This window comes from Scyliorhinus torazame, chromosome 21 (genome assembly GCF_047496885.1).
Source record: "Scyliorhinus torazame isolate Kashiwa2021f chromosome 21, sScyTor2.1, whole genome shotgun sequence".
NCBI lineage: Eukaryota > Metazoa > Chordata > Chondrichthyes > Carcharhiniformes > Scyliorhinidae > Scyliorhinus > Scyliorhinus torazame.
The window spans coordinates 61,828,132-61,848,435 of record NC_092727.1 but is presented as its reverse complement, the minus strand read 5'-3'; the positions used below and the strand labels follow the sequence as shown (position 1 = coordinate 61,848,435).

The window sequence follows — 20,304 nt, the reverse complement described above, 5'->3', positions numbered from 1 at the left end:
CAACATCTCCCTGTCTGCTCTTCTTCAGAGCCATACTGGCCCTGTTCCCTAGTTCTCTCTCAATGCTTTCACCTTCTGACCTATTGCTCCGGTACCCACCCCCCTGCCATACTAGTTTAAACCCTCCCGTATGACACTAGCAAACCTCGCGGCCAGGATATTTATGCCTCTCCAGTTTAGATGCAACCCGTCCTTCTTATACAGGTCACACCTGCCCCGGAGGAGCTCCCAGTGGTCCAGATAACGGAAACACTCCCTCCTACACCAGCTGTTTAGCCACGTGTTTAGCTGCTCTTATCTTCCTATTTCTAGCCTCACTGGCACATGGCACAGGGTGTAATCTCGAGATTACAACCCTAGAGGTCCTGTCTTTTAACTTTCTGCCTAGCTCCCTGAACTCCTGCTGCAGGACCTCATGCCCCTTCCTGCCTATGTCGTTAGTACCAATATGTACAATGCCTCTGGCTATTTGCCCTCCCCGTTCAGGATACCTGCTACCCGTTCGGAGACATCCTGGACCCTGGCACCAGGAAGGCAACATACCATCCTGGAGTCTCTTTCACGTCCACAGAAGCACCTATCTGTGCACCTGACTATAGAGTGACCTATGACTATTGCTCTTCTGCGCTTTGACCTTCTCTGCTGAACATCAGAACCAGCCGTGGTGCCACTGCTCTGGCTACTGCTGTTTTCACCTGATAGGCTATCCCCCCCGACAGTATCCAAAGGGGTATACCTGTTCGAGAGGGGGACAACCACAGGGGATTCCTGCACTGACCCTTCTGGTGGTCACCCATTTCTCTGCCTGCACCTTGGGTGTGACCACATTTCTATAACTGCTATCTATGACGCTTTCCGCCACCTGCATGCTCCTAAGTGCATCCAACCGCTGCTCCAACTGAACCATGTGGTCTGTGAGGAGCTCTAGTTGGGTGCACTTTCTGCAGATGAAGCCATCCGGGATGCTGGAAGCCTCCTGGACCTGCCAAATCTCAGTCAGAGCACTGCACCGCTCTAATTGACATTGCGTCAATTAATTAGTAAATAAAATTTAAAACCTTTTTTTTTAAAGTTACTGTTCACTATATGTTTTCTCGCACTAGATTTCGACTATAAATGTGAAAGCTAAATACAGTACTCTCTGATCTCTGGCTTAGACACCCCTCTAAATTATAATTAAGCAATTATGTTTAATTAGTTTAACAATTCTTAATTTTTAAATTTAGTGTAGATTCCCACCAGCCAATCAGGTCACAGCTTTACTGTGATGTCACTTCAGTTTAACCCCCCCCCACACAATTTGAAAAGGTAATAAAAATAAAAATAAATAAAAATCACTTACCTTCCCAGGTTCTCAGATGCTCTCTGGTTCTCTCCCTGCAGATTAAAAGTTACAGGCCCGAAGAGAGAGAACAAAACAGTAGGGAAAAGCGCCTTCTCCCACTCTGCACCGAATTACCTCATTGCACCAAATTACCAAGTTCCAAGAACAAGAACAGGTGGAGGATGAGGCGGATATTTTTAGTTCAGGAAAATTGGCGGAGTTACAACAGAAAGATGTAGAAATAAAACAGATGTATCAGAAAGCATACACGGAAGAGGAATCTGAGTGTATACCGGGGAGTTATTACCGTAAAAGTGATGTCTTGATGAGAAAATGGAGACCTTTACATATGCAGGCAGATGAAAAGTGGGCAGAAGTTCATCAAGTAGTATTGCCGGCAGGGTATAGAAGGGAGGTGTTGCGAGTTGCACATGAGGTACCAGTGGGAGGTCATTTGGGAATAAGGAAAACTCAAGCTAAAATACAAAAACATTTTTATTGGCCTGGACTACATAAAGATGTAGTTACATTTTGTCAATCATGTCACACATGTCAAGTGATAAGGAAACCTCAAGCAGTGATAAAACCAGCGCCCTTAATACCTATTCCAGCATTTGAGGAACCTTTTACAAGGGTCCTAATCGATTGCGTAGGACCGCTTCCTTAAACGAAAAGTGGGAATCAATATCTTTTGACGATAATGGATGTGTCTACTAGGTTTCCAGAGGCCATTCCAGTACATAATATTACAGCTAAAAAGATTGTGGAGGAGTTACTTAAATTCTTTACTCGATATGGACTACCCACAGAAATATAATCGGATCAAGGATCCAATTTTACCTCAAGGTTATTCAAAGAAGTTATGGATAGCTTAGGAATAAAACAATTTAAATCAACTGCATACCATCCAGAATCGCAGGGAGCGTTAGAAAGGTGGCATCAGACATTAAAGACAATGTTGAGGGCTTATTGTCAAGATTATCCAGAGGATTCATACTGTTTGCAATTAGGGATGTACCTAATGAGTCAATCAAATTCAGTCCTTTTGAACTAATTTTTGGTCATGAGGTAAGAGGACCACTTAAATTGATTAAGGAAAAATTGGTGAGTGAGAAATCAGAAATTACATTGTTGGATTACGTGTCAAATTTTAGGGAGCGATTAAATAGAGCAGGTGAATTGGCTAGACAACATTTAAAAGTTGCACAAAATGTGATGAAACGGGTGGCGGACAAGAAATCCAAAGTTCGTAGTTTTGCCAGTGGAGAAGTTTTGTGGACCTTATCAGATTGAAAGGAAATTAAGTGAGGTGAATTATGTGGTAAAAACACCAGATAGAAGGAAGACTCCGAGTGTGTCATGTGAATATGCTTAAAAGGTACTTTGGAAGGGAAGGAGAAAAAAAGGAGGTTTTAATGATTCTAACTCAAAGTGATGAACAAATCCAGATGACTGCGAATTTGACATACCTCAAATTAAATTGGAATTTAATGTTCTTAAAAATTGGGATAAATTGTTGAGTTACCTTCCAGAGGAAACACAAACTGACCTGAAAGAGTTATTGATAGCATTTGGGCAAGTTTGTAGCGATAAATTGGGAAGTATTAAAATGGCTGTACATGATGTAGAAGTGGGAAATGCTGTTCCAATCAAACAACATCCATACAGACTTAACCCTTTAAAATTGGCACAGCTTAACAAAGAGATTGAGAGTATGCTTAGAAATGGCATAATTGAAGTGGAGCTCACCCATAGGGATGGTACGTAAACCAGACGGTACCCAACGGTTGTGTGTGGACTATAGAAAGTTTAATGCAGTTACAAGAACTGACCCTCATCCTATCCCACGTTTGTAGGATTGCATTGAGAAAGCTTTTATTTACAAACTGGATTTACTTAAAGGTTACTGGCAGGTACCTTCATCTGAAAGGGCGAAGGAGATTTCAGTTTTTGTGACTCCAGATGGTATGTACCAATTCAAAGTTATGTCATCTGACATGAAAAATGCCCCAGCCACATAACGGTTAACTAACAAAGTCATTTCAGGATTACCCAATTGTGCGGTATACATCGACGATCTGGTAATTTTCAGCCAGACATGGAAAGAACATTTAAAACATTTGATTGAGTTATTCGATCGACTTCAGGAGGCGGGCTTGGTGATAAACCTAGCCAAAAGTGAATTCGGAAAAGCCCAAGTCACTTTCCTTGGCCATACAATCAGACAGGGTCGAATGGTCACACGGGATGTGAATCCAACAGTTATTGAGGAGTTTCCGATACCCTCAAGACGAAGAGAAATAATGCGATTTCTTGGCATGAGTGGATTTGATCGAACATTTGTGAAAACTTTTTGTAGCGTGGTTGCTCCACTGATAGACTTGCTGAAGAAACGTCCAAAATTTCAGTGGACAGCGGACTTTCAACAGGCATTTGCCTGCCTGAAAGCTGTGATAACCAATGCTCCTGTGTTGGAGAATTACAAGGGACGCTGTGATCAAATTGAATTAAAGTATCTGACTTTAAAGAGAAATGCCGAGGCGGAGAGAAATGGATGGATCGTGCAGAGACCTTCTTGTTCAAAGAGACTGTTAATCGAGAAGGATTCCAGTTGGAGGAAGAAGAAAAAAAATGGACTCTGTTATTATACCGGTTTGCGTGTGTTGTTTTTTGAAATGAAAAAGTATATTTACTGTGTGCATTTCTTAAAGGATCCTGGGTCTTGGAACAATGAAAAATGAAACCATCTTGAAGTTGATGTTTTATTTTTTTTCCTTGGGGGGAGGTGTCAAGTGAGAGTATCTTTAAGAAATGGGTGTTTATAAATGGGCGTGTATATAAATATCTGTAGTGAGAGTACCTTTAAGAAATGGGTGTTATTACTGCCGTGATGTCAGAGAGTGGGTGGAGCTGGGCTGTCAGCTTTTTACTTTCGCTTTAGGCTTTTTCCTGCAGGGTGGTTTGGTTTCATTTTAGTTTTGGAGAAGCTGCAATCATAGCAGGGTGTGTGTGAATCTCTGCAAGCTTATGAATGTTCATTTGCTGATTTCAACGTGGTAACTGTTCACAGTAGTGAATTTAAACCTAAGGTGCTTCTGTTAAAAGATTTTGTTTTATGTCTTATGGATGTTAAAAGGCAAGCTCAAGGATTACTTAGTGTTGTATTCTTTGGGGGTTGTATTTGAATTAATGGGTGCTAAGATGTTCACTGTATGTTTTAAAAAGGTGAACTTGGGTTCATAGAACAAACATTGTTTTGCTTTAAAAAAATACTTTTCCATTTCTGCTGTACCACACCTGTAGAGTGGTCCGTGTGCTCCCCATACCACGATCTATTAAAAGTTGTAGATCAGGTGAACTCCATGATACACTTTGAGGTTCTCTAAACCCTGGCCCATAACACAGTGGAGGTTGGATTTAGGGGTGTTAGCAGATGAGGTGGTGTGTGAGCGGGTGAGGCTTGACATCCAAGGGTATGTGGAACTGAACGATATAGGTGAGGTCTCGGCCACCACACTGTGGGAGGCAATGACTAGTGGGGAGTTCATGGAGAGAAGGAGGAGCGAGCGGAGACGACAAGGCTGGTGGACTGTTTTCCAAGTGCTCTGCTAATAAATCTTTTATAATGAACTCCAGCATGTTCTCCACAACCGACGTCAGGCTGACTGGTCTATAATTTCCTGTTTTCGCTCTACCTCTCTTTTTAAATAGTGGGGTTACATTAGTTACCCTCCAATCTGTGAGAACTCAGCCATGATTGAATGGTGGAGTGGACTCGATGGGCCGAATGGCCTTACTTCCGCTTCTAGGTCTTATGGTCTAACTGTTCCAGCCTCTATATAGAATCTTGGAAGTTGGGTGAGAAATTATTATGGGCCAGGGTTTAGAAAACTCTAAAGTATATCATGGAGTTCACCCGACCCACGACTTTTAGTAGATTTTGATTATGGGGAGCACAAGGGTCCACTCTCCAGGTGTTATGCAACAGAGATCTTAAGTATTTTTAAAACAAAACAATGTTTATTCTAAGAACCCAGTTAACCTTTTATAAACACACAGTAAACATCTTATAAACTACCAACACACGTAACCCCACAGATACAATACCTTTCCTAGCAACATCCATTAAGTTAAACCTTTTTTAAACAAAGACAGCAGGTTTAAATTCTCTACAGAAACAGGTATTACTTTGAAATCATCAAGTGATCTGGAGACATTCTTTATAGAGAGAGAGAGAGAGATACAGCTTCTTGTTTGAATGCAGCTCTCCAACTCTGAAAACAAAACCATAAACAGAGCCACAAAGCAGTTTTTCAGTTCAAAACGAAAGTAAAAGACAGAAAAACAGCCCAGCTCCACCCACACACGAACATCACTGCAGCTATTTGATAAACACCCATTTCTTAAAGGGTCCACCTGATACAATGCATCCACTATTTCTAGGGCACTTCCTTAAGTAGATTGTCAGGGCCTGGCAATTTATCAGGCTTCAATCCCATCAATTTCCCTAACACCATTTCCTGACTAATACTGATTCCTTCAGTCCTTCCCTCTCACTAAACCCAGTATTCCCCAACATGTTTGGTATGTTATTTGTGTCCTCCTTTGTGAAGGCAGAATGTATTTAGTTGCTCAGCCATTTCTTTGTACCCCATTATAAATTCCCACTTCTGCCAACAAGGGACCACATTTGTCTTCATCAATCCTTTTCTCTTCACATACTTATAGAAGCTTTTACAGTCAATTTGTATGTTCCCCGCAAGCTTACTGTTGCACTCTATTTTACCCTTCATAATCAATCCCTTTGCACTGAATTTTAAACTTCTCCCAATCCTCAGGTCTGCTGTTTTTTCTGGCCAATTTGCATGCCTCTTCCTTGGATCTAATACTATCTCTAATTTCCCTTTTAAGCCACGGTTTGGCCACCTTTCCCATTTTATTTTTGCACCAGACAGGAATGAATAATAATTGCAGGTCACCCATACACTCTTTGAATGTTTGCCATTGCCTATTCACTGTCATCCATTTAAGTAATATTCCCCAATCCATCAGAGCCAACTCGCACCTCATACCATTGTAGTTTCCTTTATTTAGATTCGGGAGTCAAGTCCCGATTCAACTACATCATTCTCCATTTTGATGAAGAATTCTATCATATTACGTCATTCATCCCCAAGGGGCCATATACAACTCGGCTGACAATTATCTCCTCCTCATTGCACAATACCCAGTCTAGGGTGGCCTGTTCTCTAGTTGGTTTATGAATGTTTTGGTCCAGAAAACCATTGCATAAACACTCCAAAAAGTTCTCCTCTATGGTATTGTTACTAATTTGATTTGCATAATCTATATGCAGGTTAAAGTCGCCAATAATTACAGATGTTCCATTATCAGATACCTCCCTAATTTCTTTAATAAAGCCACTCCCAACATCACCACTACAGTTTGGGGGTCTAAATACAACCTCCACTAACGTATTTTGCCCCTTATTGTTTCTCAGCTCTACCCACACTGATTCCACATCATCGGAGTTAATATCTCTCCTTACTATTGCGTTAATTCCCTTTTTAACTAGCAAGGCAACTCCACCACCTTCTCCCTTTTGTCTATCCTTCCTAAATACCAAATATCCCTGGATGTTCAGTTCCCATCCCTGGTCACCCTGCAGCCGCGTCTCCGAACATAAGAACATAAGAACTAGGAGCAGGATTGGCCATCTGGCCCCTCGGACCTGCTCCGCCATTCAATGAGATCATGGCTGATCTTTTGGGGAGCCTCTACTGCTTCACTGGGCAAGGAATTCCATAGATTCACAACCCTTTGGGTGAAGAAGTTCCTCCTAAACTCAGTCCTAAATCTACTTCCCCTTATTTTGAGGCTATGTCCCCTAGTTCTGCTTTCACCCGCCAGTGGAAACAACCTGCCCGCATCTATCCTATCTATTCCCTTCATAATTTTATGTTTCGATAAGATCCCCCCTCATCCTTCTAAATTCCAACGAGTACAGGATTGGATTTGATTGGATTTGTTTATTGTCACGTGTACCGAGGTACAGTGAAAAGTATTTTTCTGCGAGCAGCTCAACAGATCATTAAGTACATGGGAAGAAAAGGGAAGAAAAGAAAATACATAATAGGGCAACACAACATATACAATATAACTACATAAGCACTGGCATCGGATGAAACATATAGGGTGTAGTGTTAATGAGGTCAGTCCATAAGAGGGTCATTTAGGAGTCTGGTGACAGTGGGGAAGAAACTGTTTTTGAGTCTGTTCGTTCATGTTCTCAGACTTCTATATCTCCTGCCCAATGGAAGAAGTTGGAAGAGTGAGTAAGCCGGGTGGGAGGGATCTTTGATTATACTGCCCACTTTCCCCAGGCAGCGGGAGGTGTAGATGGAGTCAATGGATGGGAGGCAGGTTCGTGTGATGGACTGGGTGGTGTTCACGACTCTCTGAAGTTTCTTGCGGCCCTGGGCCGAGCAGTTGCCATACCAGGCTGTGATGCAGCCCGATAGGATGCTTTCTATGGTGCATCTGTAAAAGTTGGTAAGGGTTAATGTGGACAAGCCAAATTTCCTTCGTTTCCTGAGGAAGTATAGGCGCTGTTGTGCTTTCTTGGTGGTAGCGTCGACGTGGATGGACCAGGACAAATTTTTGGAGATGTGCACCCCAAGGAATTTGAAACTGCTAACCATTTCCACCTCCGCCCCATTGATGCTGACAGGGGTGTTTACAGTACTTTGCTTCCTGAAGTCAATGACCAGCTCTTTAGTTTTGCTGGCATTGAGGGAGAGATTGTTGTCGCATCACCACTCCACTAGGTTCTCTATATCCCGCCTGTATTCTGACTCGTCGTTATTCGAGATCCGGCCCACAATGGTCGTATCGTCAACAAACTTGTAGATGGAGTTGGAACCAAGTTTTGCCACGCAGTCGTGTGTGTACAGGGAGTAGAGTAGGGGGCTAGGTACGCAGCCTTGCGGGGCCCTGGTGTTGAGGACTATTGTGGAGGAGGTGTTGTTGTTCATTCTTACTGATTGTGGTCTGTTGGTCAGAAAATCAAGGATCCAGTTGCAGAGTGGGAGCCAAGTCCTAGGTTTTGGAGCTTTGATATGAGCTTGGCTGGGATTATGGTGTTGAAGGCGGAGCTTTAGTCAATAAATAGGAGTCCTTGTTTTCGAAATGCTCTAGGGATGAGTGTAGGGCCAGGGAAATGGCGTCTGATGTGGACCGGTTGCAACGGTATGCGAATTGCAGTGGATCAAGTCGTTCTGGGAGTATGGAGGTGATGCACTTCATGATCAACCTCACAAAGCGCTTCATTACGATTGAAGTCAGGGTCACTGGACGGTAGTCATTGAGGCACGTTGCCTGGTTCTTCTTTGGTACCGGTATGATGGTGGTCTTCTTGAAGTAGGTGGGGACCTCGGAGTGGAGTAGGGACAGGTTAAAGATGTCCGCGAATACCTCTGCCAGCTGGTCCGCGCAGGCTCTGAGTGCACGACCAGGGATCCCATCCGGGCCCATCGCCTTCCGAGGGTTCACTTTCAGGAAGGCCAATCTGACTTCGGAAGTTGTGATGGTGGGTATGGGTGAATTATGGGCTGCTGGGGCACTCGACAGTGGATTGTTGGTTACCTGCTCGAACCGAGCATAGAATGCATTGAGTTCATCGGGGAGGGGTGCGCTGCTGCCGGAGATACTGCTCGGCTTCGCTTTGTAGCCCGTTATGTTGTTTAGTCCTTGCCACAACCACCGAGAGTCTGTCTGTGACTCTAGCTTGGATTGATATTCTCTCTTGGCATCTTGGATGGCTTTTCGTAGGTCGTACCTGGATTTCCTGTATAGGTCAGGGTCGTCTGTCTTCAACGCCTCAGATCTGTCCTTCAGTAGGGAGTCAATCTCGCGATTGAGACATGGTTTCCGGTTGGGGAACGTACGTATTGGTATTTTTGGCGCGCAGTCGTCCACACATTTGCTGATGAAGTCTGTGACGGTGGTGGCATACTCATTTAAGTTGGTCGCTGAGTTCTTAAATATGGACCAGTCCACTGTCTCTAAGCAGTCACGTAAGAGCTCTTCTGTCTCCTCGGACCAGCACTGCACAACCTTCTGAGCTGGATTCTCCCGCTTGAGTTTCTGCTTGTATGCCGGGAGAAGGAGCACCGTCTTCTGGTCTGATTTCCCAAAGTGCGGTCGGGGAATGGAACGGTAGGCGCCCTTGATTTTTGAGTAGCAGTGGTCAAGGGTGTTGTCGCCACTGGTGGGACAGGAGATGTGCTGGTGGAATTTTGGCAGCACACTCTTGAGGTTGGCCTTGTTGAAGTCTCCGGCCATGATGAACAAGGCCTCCAGGTGTTCGGTTTCGTAGTTGTTTATAATTGTGTATAGTTCTGCCTGGGGTGGGATGTAGACCGCTGTGATAATGGCTGACGTGAACTCACGTGGAAGATAATATGGGCGGCACTTCACGGTCAGGTCAGGTATTCCAGGTCTGGGGAGCAGTAGGTCGCCAGGATCGCCACATCCAAGCACCAGGAGGGGTTAATGAGGAGGCACACCCCTCCACCCTTCGCTTTGCCTGATGATGCTGTGTGGTCCGCCCGGTGAATTGAGAAGCCTTCAGGTTGTATGGCACAGTCCGGTGAGGTGGGAGTGAGCCATGTCTCTGTGAAACAGAGCACGCAGCAGTCTCTTACTTCCCTCTGAGAGGTAAGTCTGGCATTACGTCTCAGTCCCAGTATACTCAACCTCTCCTCGTAATCCAACCCCTTCAGCTCTGGGATTAACCTAGTGAATCTCCTCTGCACACCCTCCAGTGCCAGTACGTCCTTTCTCAAGTAAGGAGACAAAAACTGAACACAATACTCCAGGTGTGGCCTCACTAACACCTTATACAATTGCAGCATAACCTCCCTCGTCTTAAACTCCATCCCTCTAGCAATGAAGGACAAAATTCCATTCGCCTTCTTAATCACCTGTTGCACCTGTAAACCAACTTTTTGCGACTCATGCACGAGGACACCCAGGTCTCTCTGCACAGCAGCATGTTTTAATATTTTATCATTTAAAATATGAATCCCTTTTGCTGTTATTCCTACCAAAATGGATAACCTCACATTTGTCAACATTGTATCCCATCTGCCAGACCCTAGCCCATTCACTTAGCCGATCCAAATCCCTCTGCAGACTTCCAGTATCCTCTGCACTTTTTGCTTTACCACTCATCTTAGTGTCGTCTGCAAACTTGGACACATTGCCCTTGGTCCCCAACTCCAAATCATCTATGTAAATTGTGAACAATTGTGGGCCCAACACTGATCCCTGAGGGACACCACTAGCTACTGATTGCCAACCAGAGAAACACCCATTAATCCCCACTCTTTGCTTTCTATTAATTAACCAATCCTCTATCGATGCTACTACTTTACCCTTAATGCCATGCATCTTTATCTTATGCAGCAACCTTTTGTGTGGCACCTTGTCAAAGGCTTTCTGGAAATCCAGATATACCACATCCATTGGCTCCCCGTTATCTACAGCACTGGTAATGTCCTCAAAAAATTCCACTAAATTAGTTAGGCACGACCTGCCCTTTATGAACCCATGCTGAATCTGCCCAATGGGACAATTTCCATCCAGATGCCTCGCTATTTCTTCCTTGATGATAGATTCCAGCATCTTCCCTACTACCGAAGTTAAGCTCACTGGCCTATAATTACCCGCTTTCTGCCTACCTCCTTTTTTAAACAGTGGTGTCACGTTTGCTAATTTCCAATCCGCTGGGACCACCCCAGAGTCTAGTGAATTTTGGTAAATTATCACTAGTGCATTTGCAATTTCCCTAGCCATCTCTTTTAGCACTCTGGGATGCATTCCATCAGGGCCTGGAGACTTGTTTACCTTTAGCCCCATTAGCTTGCCCATCATTACCTCCTTAGTGATAACAATTCTTTCAAGGTCCTCACCTGTCATAGCCTCATTTCTATCAGTCACTGGCATGTTATTTGTGTCTTCCACTGTGAAGACCGACCCAAAAAACCTGTTCAGTTCCTCAGCCATTTCTTCATCTCCCATTATTAAATCTCCCTTCTCATCCTCTAAAGGACCAATATTTACCTTAGCCACTCTTTTTTGTTTTATATATTTGTAGAAACATTTACTATCTGTATGCTTTTTCCTTCAATTTGATACTCTCCCTTATTTCCTTAGATATCCACGGTTGATTTTCCCTCTTTCTACCATCCTTCCTTTTTGTTGGTATAAACCTTTGCTGAGCACTGTGAAAAATCGCTTGGAAGGTTCTCCACTGTTCCTCAACTGTTTCACCATAAAGTCTTTGCTCCCAGTCTACCTTAGCTAGTTCTTCTCTCATCCCATTGCAATCTCCTTTGTTTAAGCACAAAACACCAGTGTTTGATTTTACCTTCTCACCCTCCATCTGTATTTTAAATTCCACCATATTGTGATCGCTCCTTCCGAGAGGATCCCTAACTATGAGATCATGAATCAATCCTGTCTCATTACACAGGACGAGATCTAGGACCGCTTGTTCCCTCGTAGGTTCCATTACATACTGTTCTAGGAAACTATCGTGGATACATTCTATAAAGTCCTCCTCAAGGCTGGCTTGACCGACCTGGTTAAACCAATCGACAAGTAGATTAAAATCCCCCATGATAACTGCTGTACCATTTCTACATGCATCTGTTATTTCTTTGCTTATTGCCTGCCCCACCATAATGTTACTATTTGGTGGCCTATAGACTACTCCTATCAGTGACTTTTTCGCCTGACTATTCCTGATTTCCACCCAAATGGATTCAACCTCATCCTCCATATCACCCATGTCATCCCTTACTATTGCCTGGATGTCATCCTTAAATAACAGAGCTACACCACCTCCCTTACCATCCACTCTGTCCTTCCGAATAGTTTGATACCCTTGGATATTTAACTCCCAGCCGTGACCATCCTTTAACCATGTTTCAGTAATGGCCACTAAATCATAGTCATTCACGATGATTTGCGCCATCAACTCATTTACCTTATTCCGAATACTACGAGCATTCAGGTAAAGTCCACTTATGTTGGCTTTTATACCTCTGTTTTGAATCTTAACACCTCGATCAGTAACCTCTCCTAAGTTAAATTTCCTCTTAACTTTTGTCCTAATTTTCCTTGTCGTTGAACCCATATCTTCATGTAACAACCTGCCGCGTCGCTGTCCATTAATGTTTTTGCTTCCTGTTTTATTCCTTTTAGTATTACTGGACCTATTCACTGAGCTCCCCTCAGTCACTGTACCTTGTACTGTCGCCCTTTTTGATTTTTGACTATGGCTTCTCTGCCTTACACTTTCCCCCTACTGCCTTTTGTTTCTGTCCCTTTTTTACTACCTTCCAACTTCCTGCATCGGTTCCCATCCCCCTGCCACAATAGTTTAAACCCTCCCCAACAGGTCTGGCTCTAATCCTGACTACATCATAACCGTTTACAATTATTTGAGCAATTAATTCATCTGCTTTATTGCAACTGCTCCACTCATTAAGCACAAAGCCTTAAGGCTAATCTTTTTAAGTCATAGAAGATATATAAGGCGCAATCTACAGGCCACATCCCACCCAAATGTGGGTGCAACGTGGCCAGTTGATGCCAGGAGTGGCCTCTTCTGGGATTTACCCGGTTTCATCACGCCTCGCAAGATCTAATAGGATCTCACGAGATTTTGCGATCTGGTTCCTGCCCATTATGGGCGGGATCAGTATTTGGCAAATCTCCCTATTTGAATGAACAGCTAATTTCACTCTAATATGTGCTTGCCTAAAAGACCATAAGACACAGAAGCAAAATTAGACCACTTGGCCCATCGAGTCTGCTCCACCATTCAATCATGGCTGATATTTTTCTCATCCCCATTCTCCTGCCTTCTCCCCATAGCCCCTGATCCCCTTATTAATCAAGAACCTATCTATCTCTGTCTTAAAGACATTCAGTGATTTGGCCTCCACAGCCTTCTGCGGCAAAGAGTTCCATGGATTCACCACCCTCTGGCTGAAGAAATTCCTCCTCATCTTGCCTCGCAATATCCTGTAAGTTTCAATAAGATCTCCCCTCATTCTTCTAAACTCCAAAGAGTACAGACCCAGAGTCCTCAACCGTTCCTCATACGACAAGCTGTTCATTCCAGGGACCATTCTTGTGAACTTCTTCTGGACCCTTTCCAAGGCCAGCACATCTTTCCTTAGAAACATGGCCCAAAACTGCTCACAATATTCCAAATGGTGTCTGACCAGAGCCTTAAACAGCCTCAGAAGTACATCCCTGGTCTTGTATTCTCGTCCTCTTGTCATGAAAGCTAACATTGCATTTGCCTTCCTAACTGCCGACTGAACCTGCACATTAACCTTAAGAGAATCATGAAAAAGGACTCCCAAGTCCCTTTGTGCTTCTGTTTCCCTATGCATTTTCTCATTTAGAAAATAGTCTATGCCTAAATTCCTTCTTCCAAAGTACATAACCTCACACTTTTCTACATTGTATTTCATCTGTCACTTCATTGCCCACTCTCCTAGCCTATCCAAATCCTTCTGTAGCCCCCTTGCTTCCTCAATGCTACCTGTCCCTCTACAGACCTTTGTATCATCTGCTCTCTGTGGTTTTTATAAATGACTTGATGAGGAAGTGGAAGGGTGGGTTGGTAAGTTTGCCGATGACACGAAGGTTGGTGGAGTTGTAAATAGTGTCGAGGGCTGTTGCAGGTTACAACAGGACATTGACAGGATGCAGAGCTGGGCTGAGAAGTGGCAGATGGAGTTCAACCTAGATAAATGTGAAGTGATTCATTTTGGAAGGTCCAATTTGAATGCTGAATACAGGGTTAAAGGCAGGATTCTTGGAAGTGTGGAGGAACAGAGGGATCTTGGGGTCCACATACATAGGTCCCTCAAATTTGCCACCCAGGTTGATAGGGTTGTTAAGAAGGCGTATGGTGTGTGGGCTTTCATTAACGCAGGGATTGAATTTAAGAGCCGTGAGGTTTTGCTGCAGCTTTATAAAACCCTGGTTAGACCACACTTGGAATATTGTGTCCAGTTCTGGTCGCCTCATTATAGGAAGAATGTGGATGCTTTGGAGAGGGTGCAGAGAAGATTTACCAGGATGCTGCCTGGATTGAAGGGCATGTCTTATGAAGAAAAGTTGAGGGAGCTAAGGCTTTTCTCACTGGAGCGAAGAAGGAAGAGAGGTGACTTGATAGAGGTGTACAAGGTGATGAGAGGCATGGATAGAGTGGATAGCCAGAGACATTTCCCCAGGGTCTGGCTGTCATGAGGGACATAATTTTAAGGTGATTGGAGGAAGGTTTCGGGGAGATGTCAGAGGTAGATTCTTTACACAGAGTGGTAGGTGTGTGGAATGCACTGCCAGCAGAGGTGGAGTCAGAGTCATTGGGGACATTTAAGCGACTCTTGGACAGGCACATGGACAGCAGTAAATTGAAGGGGTGTAGGTTTGGTTGATCTTAGATTAGGATAAATGGTTGGCACAACATTGTGGGCCGAAGGGCCTGTACTGTGCTGTGCTGTTCTATGTTCTATTTGTCAGACACGACCTCCCTTTGACAAAGCCCTGCTGTCTCAGTCCTATTTTATCATGCACTTCCAAGTACTCCGCGATTTCATCTTTAATAAGACTCTAAAATCTTACCAATGACCTAAGTCAGGCTAACTGGCCTAGAATTTCCCATCTTCTGCCTCCCTCCCTTCTTAAACAGTGGTGTTACATGAGCCACTTTCCAGTCCTCTGGGACCCTTTCTGCCTCCTGTGATTCCTGAAAGATCATCACCAACGCCTGATCTACCCGAGGCTTTGGGATTTATCCCCTTCGCCTTGGTGAACTTACCCGAGCGGCATTCAATACTGGTTCCCACAAATGGAGATCAGGCAGGACAGTACTTGGGGGGGGGGGGTCTCCCAGTGGATTAGAGGCCCCCGGGTGATTGACCTTTGGGCAGGATGGCAAGCTGGCACTTTGATGCCACCTGGATAGCTTGGCACTGCCAGCCTAGCACCCTGGCAGTGCTACATAGGTGCCAGCCTGGCACTTTCAGTGTGCCCAGGTCCTGGCAGGGGCACTACCAGCGTGCCAGGTTGGCATTTCGCCTGCGCCGGGATTCGGCCCAGGGGTGCCCTGTCCGTGTGATGTGGGGATGCAGGGGAGACCAGAGACCCCCCATATCGGTGAGTAGGGGCATCGGGGGTTCCAGGGTCACATCGGGGGGTTAGGAAGTTGGGACGCCATTTATATTTTCCTGCACGGAGGTGTTCCGGAGAGTGGAGCTCCTCAATACAGGAAATGCATCTAAGTGCGGCCTCGCCAGGGACGGGGATGGGGACGGGTGGGCTGGCCCCGCTGGCCACCAAGCAAAAGAGTGCCGATAGATAGTGGCGTCGTTCCCACCGCTAAAAGCGCCAGGAATGACCCCTCGATTCCCGCTCAGAACGGATTCTGTTTCTCTTTGGTTAGTTCGTGCCCATAGATACCGTCCTTGTCCCGTTCCCATTATTTTTTACTGTTTGATTCTTGCCCTTGATTTCTCTGTCTATTGCTTTTCTTATTCCCTTTTCTGTCTTATGTTCTTGTCCATGTTTCCTCCTCCACTAACTCCTTGCTTAGGTTCCCATCCCCCTGCTATTTTAGTTTAAACCCTCCCCAACCACTCTAGCAAATACTGTCCCCAAGACATCAGTCCCAGTCCTGTCAGGTGTAATCCGCCCAGTTTGTACTGGTCCCACCTCCTCCAGAACTGGTCCCAATGTCCCAGGAATCTGAAACCCTCACCCTCACACCATCTCTTCAGCCATGTGTTCAACTGATATGGCCTGCTATTTCTGCTTTGACTGACACTTGGCACTGATAGTAATCCTGAGATCACTACCTTTGAGGTCCTACTTTTCAACTTACTTCCAAACTCCCTGTATTCTGCTTTTAGGGCCTCATCCCTTTTTTCACCGATGTCATTTGAACAGGTACAGTAGCACAACCACTGGCTGTTCACCCTCCCCCTCCAGAATGTCCTGTACTTGTAATGCTGTGGTCAACAACACACAGCCAGATAGCTCCAAAATAAACATCTTTTAAAACAATTCTGTCCGCTACATTGGGTCCAGACTGGCGGCAGCAAGGGCAGGGAAGGTTTTCAGCATTCTCTCTGACCCTAACCTTCCTAATGTCCTGTCTCTTGGCCAGGCACTTAGTACCTTTGATCCAGCCCCCACTCCCCCACTGTCATCCCCACCCGAGGAGCTGATATGTTGGCTGCACAGTTGCAACTGTCATGCCTGATGAAGAAATGAAAAATGAAATGAAAATCCCTTATTGTCACAAGTAGGCTTCAAATGAAATTACTGTGAAAAGCCCCTAGTCGCCACATTCCGGCGCCTGTTCGGGGAGGCTGTTACGGGAATCGAACCGTGCTGCTGGCCTGCTTTCAAAGCCAGCGATTTAGCCGTGCGCTAAACAGCCCCGGGGCACTGCCTTCAGCTGGGATGAGGTACTTCAATTGTCATTAGTTATCCATTTAAGGGCCTTAATTTGCTGTGGGGTGGAAAGGTCAAACATGGGTGTGCCTTGCCATCCATAATTTAATTCTGGCAGGGGCAGGGTTCAGGTATGCAACCATCCCAACTAATTACATACTCTTCCACCTTCAAGCACACCATGAGAGAGAGCAGGTGATTCCAACCATTGTGTGATTCTGGGTACAGCTTGGGAAGGATGTGATGGCTTTGGAAAGGATACAATGAGATTTACTAAAACTGTTCTGGAAATGAGCAATTAGCAGAGGCACTGATTTCAAACGATTGGCAGAAGATTTAGAGGCAACATGATTCCACACATAACTGGTTAGGATTTGGAAAGCACTGCCTGGTGGGTAGGTGGAAACAGATTCAACTGTAGACTTCAAAAAGAATTGGACAAATACTTGCAGGAGAGCTGAGAAGTGGGACTAACTGACTGCCCTTCAAAAGAGCCAGTGCAAACTCAATGGACAACATGTCCTCCTTCTGCACTGTATAATTCCGTGAAGTAGGACAACGGTAACCGCAAATCTGGTTCCTGAATTACAAGCAAAAACATGGCATTGTTGACAGTCAGTGACCAGTTAGCAGAGAGGAAAAGCCCTCTTTACATGCTCTAACTCATGCTCCAGAATAAGGAATGCCATCAGGATCTCAGTCAGCCAGAAAGGATGTAAGGATTTTATGCTACATTGTGCTGTATCTACTGGGAGGGAAATTAACCTCACTTCCTAACAGGAGCTGTCACGCATTTCCAAAATTATCACAATGTGGTGTGCATCTGCCTTTTTCCAGACAACACCGATGTTTCTTCAATACAACAGAAAAATCATTTACCTGTAACACTGTCATCTGCATATTGCTTTGCCCACCACACAGCCAGATATCTCCAAAATAAACATCTTTTAAAAAAATTCTGTCCACCCCTCTGGCGAACTTCTGCTCTGCAATAATCAAAAATGGACCACCTGGAGCAACAGGATCAAGGGAAACTTTCCAAACACCTGTGACACCAAGAGCTAGATCTGAAAAATAAAAGAGAAACACAACTGAAGGCCCAGCACTAACTGGAGCAGTGGCGATACCGCATGAATGTCCGACTATACTTAATGCCCACTTAAATGAAATTCCTTATAGGTAAGAGACCTCAGGAACATAACTTACATTTACATAGCACCTTTAACATAGTAAAATATCTCAAGGCACCTCTCAGGAGCATTATCAAACTACATTTGACACCAAACCACAAAGGAATATTAAGATAGATGACAAAAAGTCTGGTCAAATAGGGAGGTTTTAAGGATGTGTGAAAGGAGAGAAATGCAGTGAGGCAGAGAGGTTTAGAGTGGGAATCCCAGAGCTTCAGGTGCAGGCTGGTTGAGTGATTAAAATCTGGGATGAACAAGGGACATAGAGGAGGAGAGCAACAATCTTAGAGGGTAGTAGGGATGGAGGGCTGGTTTAGCACAGTGGGCTAAATAGCTGGCTTGCAATGCAGAACAATGCCAGCGGCGCGGGTTTAATTCCCATACCAGCCTCCCCGAGCAGGCGCTGGAATGTGGCGACTAGAGGCTTTTCACAGTAACTTCATTGAAGCCTACTTGTGACAATAAGAGATTATTATTATTACAGAGAGAGAGGGGGGAAAGCCTATGGAGAGATTCAAAAGCAAGATGAGAACTTAATTTCAAGACATTGCTGGACTGGCTGCCAATGTAGGTCAGCGGGCACAGGGGTGATAGGTTAATCAACTTGGTGTCAGTTAGGATTGGAGCATCAGAGCGTGGTACGAGTTCAGCTTTATGGAGATGGGACTAGTCATAACAACAGCAGAATGAGGCGTTCAGCAATGATCTGATACAAGCTGGTGCCAATTGGTGGTCCATTTTAAAGTCGTGAACCTGACGGAAGGGCTTCTGTGGCGAGCCGAGGAAGGGAATAGCTATCTTTGCGCTCAGGCAAAGAGACCGGGGGTGCTGGCCTTACCAACCCAATGTCTGGAGGGGGGGTAGGGAACACTCAGCTGGGATGGGCCGCCATGGCGGCGGGGGGCAGGCCCATACTGGGGAAGTCCCTGTCCCTGCCCATCTGACCCACCAATCACCCATAACGCATGCCGACTGCTGAGGCCTCTGGCTGCGTGGCTGAAGGCTATCGCTAATAGGGAACTGGCATATGTGGTTAAATGAGCACTTGACACATGCCAAATGGGTTTTCGTGGGTAGGCGGGCCATATAACATGTGGGAGTGATTGCCTAGCATTCCAATCAAACCTTGATGCCTGGACACTGTGTCGGGGTCAGCACCACACTCGCAGCAGCCAACATCCGAACACCCAGGGGATAGGACCAAGCTCCCGGGGGGGGGGGGGGGGGAGAGAGAGAGAGAGAGAGAGAGAGAGAGAGAGAGAGAGAGAGAGAGAGAGAGAGAGAGAGAGAGAGAGAGAATGGGAGAAGAATGGGAGAGAGACAGGCAAAGAGCAATGCAGAAGAAAGTGATAGAAGCATCATAATATTTGTCCAAAGAGTTGTTTAATGTGCTGTACAACACCCCATTCCCGATAGTGCCCCCCCCCCCCCCCCCCCCGGCCATCTGAGATGGGGGCAGCCAGCTGCTTATCTCATCCCCTGGCCTTAGATGCCCCTGGCGGGCGTCCTCTGGGATCCTGGCTCACTTGTCAACGTCACATGCGCAGCCATACTGCCCTGTCCCGTATGCTGACCCCGAGACACGGCCTCATCAGAGGAGTGGAATTCAGGAGTGCTGGTGACCACCCTTGCCGCCCCATGGGATGGGCCCGTGTTGGCACTCAGCACCCCCTCCTCCTGCTCGGTGCCCATAAGGCCCTGAGGGTTCACCTTGGGGCCGAGGAACAGCTGATTAGAGCCCCTTCATCATCTGGCTCTGCCAGCCCTGGCGGTTCCCCATAGTCCGCACCATCATGTCAACGCCGTTGGCGATACTCCTCAGTGACTGGGACACATCCCCCAGTGACAGGGCCATGCTCCGCAGTGCCTCAGCCATTCCCATCTGCGACTGGGACAAGCTCCACAGCGCCTCGGCCATTCCCATCTGAGAGCGAGACATGTCCCGCAGAACGCCATCAAGTTCAGCCTGGTGGTGACATCCCCCAGTGCGGTGGACATACTGGCCGAGACCCTCAGCCATGGCCGTCACCAACTGAGTGACGCCTTGGATACCTTCAGTCATGGTGCCGACATTACAGGGAGGATGTGATAGCACTGGAAAGAGTGCAGAAGATTACCAGGATGTTGCCTGGGCTTTTTGAGTTTTAGTTATGAAGAGAGATTGGATAGACTTGGATTGTTTTCCTCAGAGCAGAGGAGACTGAGGGGGGACATGATTGAGGTGTATAAAATTCTGAAGGGCAT

General features: G+C 45.6%; 1 protein-coding gene across 2 annotated transcripts in view; it reads right to left on the bottom strand.

The window, feature by feature from the left end:
- The window catches only part of siae (sialic acid acetylesterase), a 187,218-nt gene that overhangs the window by 102,326 nt on the left and 64,588 nt on the right, over positions 1-20,304 (bottom strand). For both annotated transcript variants that reach the window (XR_011937457.1, XM_072486869.1), the window contains exon 3: positions 17,750-17,937. Coding sequence is in view for 1 of the 2 variants with exons in the window: in XM_072486869.1 (XP_072342970.1) it covers positions 17,750-17,937 (188 nt within the window). In the remaining variant the exon portion in view is untranslated. The remainder of the gene's footprint in view (positions 1-17,749; positions 17,938-20,304) is intronic.